The sequence below is a fragment of the Rattus norvegicus genome, chromosome 17 (assembly GCF_036323735.1).
Source record: "Rattus norvegicus strain BN/NHsdMcwi chromosome 17, GRCr8, whole genome shotgun sequence".
NCBI classification, from domain to species: domain Eukaryota; kingdom Metazoa; phylum Chordata; class Mammalia; order Rodentia; family Muridae; genus Rattus; species Rattus norvegicus.
Window position 1 is genome coordinate 23,858,071 of NC_086035.1, and position 9,628 is coordinate 23,867,698.

Genomic DNA, 9,628 nt, shown 5'->3' on the forward strand with positions numbered 1-9,628 from the left:
ACATTTCAGCACCTCAGCCAATGGGAGGGCCCCTCTCTCTCTCTCTCTCTCTCTCTCTCTCTCTCTCTCTCTCTCTCTCTCTCCCTCTCCCTCTCCCCCTCTCCCTCTCCCTCTCCTTCTCCCTTTCCCTCTCCTTCTCTGTCTTTGTCTCATTCTGTTTCTCTGCGTGTGTGTGCGCGCGTGTGTTTGTATGTCTTTCTGTTTCCTTCTCTGTCTCTGTCTCTGTCTCTGTGTGTGGGTGGTGTGTCAGTGTGTATCTGTGTCTGTCTGTCTATCTCTTTCTCTCTCTGTCTCCCTAACTCCATCTTTGCATCTCTCTGTTTCTCTCTGTGTCTGTGTGTCTCTCTTTCTGTCTCCCTCTGTCTCTGTCTCTGTCCCCTCCCTCCTCTTCCTCCTCCTCCTTTCACTCACCTCTCGCCCTACATCTCATTTGGGAAAAAGTCACCCTGTGCGCTCCTTGCTTTTATTTCTCTTTCAGGCCCCTCCAGATGCCAGCAGACAGCATGCAGGACCCCGATCCTGTGCTTTCCTACGGGATGAAACTCACATGGGACATCAATGACCCGCAGATGCCTCAGGTGAGGAAGACACTCCACTTTGGGTAAAATGTGGCACTGTCCAGCCAAAGGGGAAACCACAAGACAACTCATGCTGAGACTACACACACACACACACACACACACACACACACACACACACACACTCACACACAGATCTTTGGATACATAGGGAAGTTGGACTCTAGAGAGAGCAGAGTTCAGTTTATTGGTGTGTCTTCTTAGAGTGATTTACCGATTTACCTGAGATTCTCTGAAACACACTGATAGCAACAGCGATACAGACTTAGGTTCCCAAGTCGTCAGCCAGACTCCCTATTCTCTCAACCAAGGCAGAAACTGAGTCAGTCTCTCTCTCTCTCTCTCTCTCTCTCTCTCTCTCTCTCTCTCTCTCTCTCTCCCCCCCCCCCTCTTTCTCTGGAGACTTGGGATTGGTACAAATTCAAGGCCAGTCAAAGCTACTTAGCAAAGCCTCATTTAAAACAGAGCAACAAAAAGCCTCACTCCTTACTCACTTACTCAAAGTTCAAAAGAAAGTTTTGGAGAAATGTAAATACCACTAATTCTCACATGGCCAAGCCAGGCACTGGGAGGTGACTGAATCTAAAACACATGTCCAGCCTGAAAGTCCAGCACCTGCTTGAGAAGATCCCAGTCCGGCTGCCGAAGCCACCTTGCTCCACTCGCAGGTCCCTAGCAGTGGAAGGGTTGCCCTTTCGGGGTAAAGTTGTCTTTCCATTGTCAGAGCCAAGTACAGGAATGAACCTGGCAATTTATGTTTAGATCAAGACTAATGATGGAAAAGTGTGTGTGTGTGTGTGTGTGTGTGTGTGTGTGTGTGTGTGTGTATGGGTGTATATGGGTGTGGGTATGGTATATGTGGGATGTGTAGATGTGGTATATGTGTGTGTGTTGTGTTGTGTAGTATGTGTGTGGTGTGGGTGGTGTGTATATGTGTGTAGTATGGTGTGTATATGTGTGGTGTGTATGTGGATGGTTGTATGTGGGATGTATGTGTGGTATATGTGGGATGTGTGTATGGTGTATGTGGTATGTGTGTGTGTGGTGTGGAGTGTGGTGTGTATGTGGTGTTAGGCAAATGCATACATGAACGTAGTGTTGGAGAAGAACTGCTTTCCTAGCATTTGTAAAGTGGGCTTCCAGTAAAGTCCTTTGACATTTTTTTTGAAGGGTTTGACACTTGACATTTATTTGGCCTCTGTGCTGTGTCAGATAATACTCAGAGATGAGAGATCTGTGGCGGGATATGGCGCCTCTGGCAGAGGTCAGCGTTTTGTTAGTGCACATGTGTGTATGGAGCTTGACTCACTTGCTCGTGCTCAGCCCATCTCCTTCACCATCTTCCAGAATGACTGCTCTGAAAAGAGATCCCAGTACACATGTCTCATTACCGCTGACTTCTGCCACTGTAAATCTCAGAGGAAACAACCCAATCTTGTACTTTGAGAAAGAATCAGATCCAAACGATACACTAAAGACATGGCCTCAAAGATGTGTAGACTTCCTGATAAACAGAAATTAGTTTTCCTTTGAGGCATGTGCATGCCATGAGGCATGGGTGGAGGTCACAGGACAGCTTTCATGAGTCCGTTCTCTCTTTCAGCCACAGAATTTGAGATTTAACTCAGATGGTCAAATTTGCAAGGCCATGCCTTTACCTGCTAAGCCATAATGAGGAGTATATCTAACACGTGAGAAAGGATAGGAGCAGAGACATAAACAGCAATAACAAAACTATCTATCTCGTGCTCTCTTTTCTCTCTCTCTCTCTCTCTCTCTCTCTCTCTCTCTTGTGTGTGTGTGTGTGTGTGTGTGTGATATCAACACGTGAGAGCAAATGAAACCTCCTTTCAGGTATGCATACGAGACACACACACACACACACACACTCACTCACTGTAGCTAGCTCTTCTAACTAATTAACTAATTAGGCAAGTGAGGTAAACTGGCTATGTGTCCTTGTGAGTGTCCTTGAACCTTTGTTAGTCTTGGGCTGCTGTCCTATCATCAAACGATAAACCTAGATAACGATCTCAAATTTACCTCAGATAAACTGTCATCTCGTAATGTGTGAGCATGTGTACACATGGCTGCATTCATGTATGCGTGCGTGCGCATGTGTGTGCACATGTGTGTGTGTGTGTGTGTGTGTATGTGCAAGCCTGTGGCTGCCAACATGCATGCTGCCAACACATTAGAGAGAGCAAATAAAGTCTCATTTCAGGTATGCATACCACACGCAGATGCACACACACAATTAGGAACAAGCATGAAATAAATCTTTCAACTGCTAAGTGGAAGCAGAGTTGACCGATTTTTTGTATTTATTTATTTATTTATTTATTTATTTATTTTAGCACACTGACCTTTGAATCTATTGGCTCGCAAGCATAGAATGCTTTTATTTTTAGGGCAGCTGGTCAATTGTAAGTTTTTGCCTCCCTTTACATGATCAGCGGTTAGACGAATGAGAAAAACGTCCCCGAATTTCATTCAACTGGGAGAAAAATGTAAAAAGTGTTACTCCAGCCTCATTGCTTAGCTCACCTTTATAATGTGCTCTGGGTCCATATTTTTCATGGACGAGATTAGCCAGATCCACTCTCTCCATCTTGGAGATTTGGGTTATCAATGTAAACACTGACTTGTTTAGAAAGAGCGGGCTGTCTGTCTATAAATCCGAAGGATAGCTGGCCCATAAAACAGAACGTTTGTTTTATATTGTGACACCATTTATTTACCTTGTGGTGACCTTAGTGCTGAGCTGGGAAATTCGGAGACTAAAATGTGCTTTAATCTCCCAGTGCTTGGTAAAAACCAGGGGGTGCTAGAGCACGCTCACACCCATAATCCTAACACCCAAAATAGAAAAGATGAAGGACCAAGAAGCAGGCAGATCTCAATGAGTTTGAGGCCAGCCTGGTCTACAGAGTGAGTCCCAGGATAGCCAGGGCTACATGGAGAAACCCTCTCTCACAAACAACAATAACAACAACAGTAACAAAATTAGCATACAAGAGTAGCTTGTAAATAGAAAATGCTCAGTAAAGGGTCACGTACGTCAAAATTATATAGAAAAGGACATTTATTATGTTTTAAACAAAGCATGAGGCAAGAACCACCAGATATGGGTGCTAAGTTGAGGCTCAATACTTCAGATATGACACATTATTCCAAGCTATGGTTCTTTGTGGAAGAGCAGGGGATCCCATGTTGCTGAGGTGGGGGCAGGTAGTCCAGGTTCAGGCATGGCCTCCAGTCCCCCAAGGCTCACAATTTGTACCTTTTGAAGCTTGCGGTGCTAAGGCAGGGGTGCAGAGGGAAACTTACTGTCTCGCTCCTTTATTGTCGGGAGGAGAGTGGGGAAGGGGCTCGTCATGGCCTCTACAACCGGCAGGTTTAGAACAGAGTGCCAGGAGGTTTGGGAGAAAAAGGGCTGACCTGAAGATATTTGCTGAACATCAGTGGGAAAGCATTCTGATCACTGTTAGCCCCAGCGCTCTGAGGACTTGATAATGTTTAAATAGAACGTCAGCCACAAAAAGCCCATGCTCTGGAATCAACTATAGGTCAAACACAGCCTGTAGCCGGGCCCTGGTAGTTGTGTGAACTTGGACAACAAGTGATCTCTCTGATCTCCAGGACCTATTTTATAAAATGGGCCCGATAATTGTCCCTGCTGCCCACACATAGCGGAAGGGCTAGGTATATTAATATGCGTATGCCACTTAGAAACCTTATAAACGTCAGTACCTTATACACACATTATGTAGGATTTGTCAGGCATGCAGCTGGAGATTGATATTGTATACTAAAATAATCTGGAAGTATAAACATTTCTAGAGCTACAAAAAAAAAAAAAAATCCTGCTTTATCTTCCAGTGAACGGAAAAAGTTAAAGGCCGGTGTGTGTGTGTGTGTGTGTGTGTGTGTGTGTGTGTGTGTGTGTGTGTGTGTGTGTGCGCGCGCGCGCGCGCGCGCATGTGTGTGACCATGTGCGTGCGCGCGCGTACCTGTGCTTCGACTTGCTTAATGTAAAGTCCTATCTTTTCCCAGGAACCAGCTCACTTCGACCACTTCCGGGAGTGGCCTGATGGCTACGTGCGCTTCATCTACAGCAGTCAGGAGAAGAAAGCTCAGCGCCACCTGAGCGGCTGGGCCATGCGCAACACCAACAACCACAATGGCCACATCCTCAAAAAGTCCTGCCTGGGCGTGGTGGTGTGCGCACGCGCCTGCGCCCTGAAGGATGGCTCGCACCTGCAGCTGAGGCCAGCCATCTGCGACAAGGCTCGTCTGAAGCAACAAAGTGAGGGCAGGACAGCCCAGGAAGGGTGGTTTTGGAGCCCTGGGTTCTCTGTTCCTAGCTGGTGTCCCTCTACCTTCCTTCAGAAGGTTCTGGGCTGCGGGTTGAAGTTAACATTTCTCCCACTGCGGTTTGCAGAGAAAGCTTGCCCCAACTGTCATTCAGCTTTGGAGCTGGTCCCTTGCCGAGGACACAGTGGATACCCTGTCACCAACTTCTGGAGACTTGATGGCAATGCAATATTTTTTCAGGTAAGTGGGGTCGGAACATCATCTGTACTAAGTATTTCTATCATTCAGCGTAGCTAACTGCCTCCCTGGAGATTAAATCAGATACCCTGTGAGCTCACTGGTGCCTAGGAATCACCGGACAGGTTGTTGGGTAGATTTTGTTGTTTCCCAGACAAGACAGGCTGCACAATCCAGTCTGGAACTTGCTAGGTAGCCCAGGCTGGCCTTGAACTCGTGATCTGCCTACTTTAGCCTGCTCAGTTCTGATACCGCAGCTGTGTGGCACCTTGGATGGCTCAGTGTAATCTTTAAGGAAGAAATGTGTAAATCCAGATATATTTGTTTGGGGGAATATTTGAGTTGCAAACTACCTTTTAAGATATCTGTTGTCCTTGTTGTTGTTGTTTTTTTTTTTCTTTGAGAAACGCGGTTCTAATATATAGCCCAGGATGGCCTGGAACTCACTGTGTAGCCTAGGATGGCCTCATAGATACTGTGACCCTCCCCCCTCACCCAGTTCCGATGTCTGCTATTGATACCATTTACTTTGAATAACACTTAAGTCATTTTTGATGAAAAGTATAAAAATAAATGACAAGCAGGGAGAGGCATAATCCAGTTTGGACCAGCTTCCCACACGGTCACTTTTTTCTAGAAAAACTAATAGACAATTTAATGTCTTCACTCACCCAGGCCAAAGGAGTTCATGATCATCCCAGACCAGAGAGCAAGTCAGAGACAGAAGGCAGAAGAAGTGCCCTCAAGAGACAGATGGCCTCTTTCTACCAACCCCAGAAAAGGAGATCAGAGGAGCCTGAGGTAATGGGCTAACACCACCCAAAGTCTGTGTTCGCTGACAGCTAGTTGTAGGATGAATGCCGGGTATCAGTTGCAGAGGTTGGGTTTCTTATGAAAACTACACACCTCTAACAAACATGGTTAAATAAACCCTTGGCTCGGGGCTCTAATCCCTTCTTTATAATAGGTAAGGGATCCCTAGAGGCTGATGGCATTAAGATGTTTGCTGACTTTTACAGGGCAGCTGCCCAAGAGTACAATGCACTGAGAGAGAAGGGTGTTCCATGCTTGTTACTGTTTATTACAGCTAAAGTGGCAGTAGGAAGGGACGGACAAGCTTTCCTCAGGCAACTTGATCAAATTGCATCCCCCACCAAAACATGCCAAGCGGACAGAGAGCAGGAGCAGAGCAGCCCCTGACGTTGTTCAAGCCCTTGCACCTGCCAAGCGCTGACTTATGCATTCCAGGGTTACAGAAACCCTGGGGAGAGCTAGCCACAAGGAAACCTGTACTTAAAATGCTCACCCATGGCCCAGACAAAGGAAAGCACCTGCTCAGTTGGTAGGAACGGGGCAGGACTTAAAGACAGATCTGAGTGGCTCCTGGATCTCCACGATTAGAAGAACACAGATGAGAACAGGTCTATTAGCTGTTCAGACCCCACTCTGCCTGGCTACTGGGGACCTTCCTCATTCCGGGCATCCATCAGCAACCTCTGGACCCCAACTGTGAACCTTAACACACTTAAGGTTCACTCTGTGTAGTGAACCTTCACTACACAGAGGTGTGTTTTATTTATGTGGTTGGTTGTTGCTACGGGCGAAGATGTTCATGTCATTTACAGACGATACATTATGATATGCATTATGTGTCCTATGTCTGTATTTGTGCCTTTTTTTTTTTTTTTAGGCAGGAAGCACTCAGGACACCAGGGGACACTCCAATAGCACGCCTGTCCCAGAACCCTCAGAACTGTTTGCTATGCCTGCTGACACCAGCTTCCCTATTTCAGGGCATTCTTCCCTTTCCTTCCCAAACTCTGATGTCCACAGAGTTACCTGTGACCTGCCCACCTTTCCAGGAGATGTAATACTTCCCTTTCAGAAATATTCAAATCCAAGCATTTATTTCCCTGGGCCACCTTGGAGCTATGAATTGGCAAGTCCTGGAGTTACGGGTTCAAGTCCATATCCTACCCTGTATAAAGACCCCTCCATTGTCCCCGATGACCCTGACTGGATCCATCTAAACTCACTACAATATAATGTGAGTTCATACGGCAGCTATGAGAGAAGCTTGGATCTCACAGCTAGATATCATGGCTGGAAACCTACACATGGGAAAGCTGGCCTTGAGGAGAAGGTTGACTGTAGGCCATGCCAGGCTGTGCCCACATCGCCTTATTACAACCTAGAGCTGCCCTGCAGGTACCTGCCAGTGGCCCCGGCAGGTACCCAGGCCCTGCAGACAGTGATCACCACCACAGTGGCTTATCAGGCTTACCAGCACCCTGCTCTGAAACACGGCGACAGCGTGCAGGAGGTTAGCAGCCTTGCCAGTTGCACCTACGCTTCTGAAAACCTCCCAATGCCCATCTATCCGCAAGCCTTAGACCCTCAAGAGGGAGCCATCCAGGCAGCCTCCCCTTCAGGGAGAGCCCCTGGGATAGTCCCTGGAGATTGCCAGGCAGCCAGACCTACTCTGGCTTTCCCTCAAGAAACAGATCCCTCCAGGACAGCTGGAGCAGATGTGTGGGATGTGTGTCTGTCTGGGGTGGGCTCTGTGATGGCTTACTTGGATAGGACAGGGCAACCCTTTAACCTCGACAATGAGGACTTTTAGGAGGGTCCCAGGATACACACACCATGACAATGAAGTACATGCTAGATAACCCATGCCCAGGGGCAACGACTTGCTTGGGTGGTTCATACACATACAGGACTGGAGTTGAGTGTAAAGGCACCTGGGGAGTTATAAGTTGGGAATGATAGGTGCTGGAAGTTAGCACAGCACTTTGAAACCTGCCACACCGCATAGGCTAGTAGCAGTGCGAGCATCCCAGATGAACAAATAAAGGAGCGGGAGGGACCTGCAATGCCCTGGCCTGCCCTTCCTTAGCTTGCCTGCTAAGGATGCTAGTTCCATTCTTAACCTTTGCCCTTTAGACTTTTAGAGAATTTCACACAGCTGTGAATAGCATCAAGAGGCTATGTAAGCAGCATGGGTGTGGAAGCCTGGAGAGAAACATATGAAACGTATGAAATGTAGCAAGTGTTTTATTGCCCTGCAGGCTTTTCCATTCATCAGCTGAAAATTCTGTAAGCCAAGAGGAACCCTACATAACTTGGGGTGCTATGACATCTGTGAACTGAAGCTCCCCCCACCCTGGGGGGGAGCCTCCTCTGTGTTAAAGATTCCTCAATGTGGACTGATTGGCAAGAATTTCTGTGATGTTGAGAGCTGGAATGTTGCAGGTCTGAGGCCAGATCTGTGACTTTAACCCTTTAATAGCCATGTCTCACCTATTAAGTGATTAAGTGGATCCCTTTGGGATGCACAAACAAACCCCAAGTTTCTATTTCCCCCAAAGGCTAAAAATGTCATCAAGTAGCATCTTAGGCTACTATATGGAAAAAGAAAATATATATATATATTTATATATATAATCCTGTCTTCCTGGTTTTACCACTAATGAATTTTTCACATACCTTGATTTATGAGTTCCTTTGTTCTATTACTATAAAAACGTTATGAACTTGCTCCCTCCATGTTTGAACATGTTTTCAAATCTATGTTCCCTACTCCGTGATCAACTAATGTTCAGCTCCATAATAAAATCTCTCGTTTCCTTTGAGGTAAGAGCTATGGTTCTTGTGTCCACACACCTCAGTAATCCCAGCACTCTGAAGGCTAAGGCAGGAGGATTTGCCTATGGCACTTGCTGTAGATGGCTTTTCAAATATCAATTTCTACCAGACAGTTTCTGTGTCTCGTGAGTCACTGAGGACAGTTCAGGCCTGTTACTTGCTGGTGAGACACAACTCAGTATATGAACACTTTAAAACTGTCACCAATTTAGACACAATTTAACTAACCTAGCCTTACTGGTTTCTATGCTGACAAAACTGAACTTAATCTATATTTTATGGCTTTTTTTAAACTTTTTATTATATATTTCTTTACTTACATTTCAAAGGTTACTCCCCTTCCTGGTTTCCTGTCCATAAGCCCCCATTCCCTCCCCTCCCTCTCCCCCATACAGGTATTCCCCCTATACATCTGCCTTATTGCCCTCCCCCATATTCCCTTGCACTGGGGGTCCAACCTTGGCAAGACCAAGGGCTTTCCCTTCCATTGGTGCCCAACAAGGCTATTCTCTGCTACATATCCAGTTGGAGCCCTGGGTCAGTCCGTGTATAGTCTTTCGGTAGTGGTTTAGTCCCTGGAAGCTCTGATTGGTTGGCATTGTTGTTTTCTATATTTTAATAAAAGACAATTGATATTGTTCTATGGAAGTTAATCTATGGAAGAGCTTGTGTTTACCAACAATCTGGTGGGTTTGGTAGTTCTTACTCAGTTGCTGGTTATTCAATGACTGACCTTCTGCTACGACTGGGACACCCAGAGATCCGGTTCTCTGAGGGGCACAAGTTGCCTTGAGTCTGTGAAATGCTACACCAGGCATTCACTGAACCAAGGGAGTAGCAAGTGATGA

At 46.4% G+C, this 9,628-nt stretch overlaps 1 protein-coding gene across 1 annotated transcript; it reads left to right on the forward strand.

The window, feature by feature from the left end:
- The first annotated feature begins 308 nt into the window (after positions 1-308).
- Positions 309-9,425, forward strand: Gcm2 (glial cells missing transcription factor 2). The gene is made up of 5 exons (NM_001106105.1): positions 309-578; positions 4,635-4,887; positions 5,023-5,135; positions 5,808-5,933; positions 6,823-9,425. The coding sequence occupies exons 1-5, from the start codon at positions 489-491 to the stop codon at positions 7,753-7,755; spliced, it is 1,515 nt and encodes a 504-aa protein (NP_001099575.1). The 5' UTR covers positions 309-488; the 3' UTR covers positions 7,756-9,425.
- Positions 9,426-9,628: the final 203 nt, after the last annotated feature.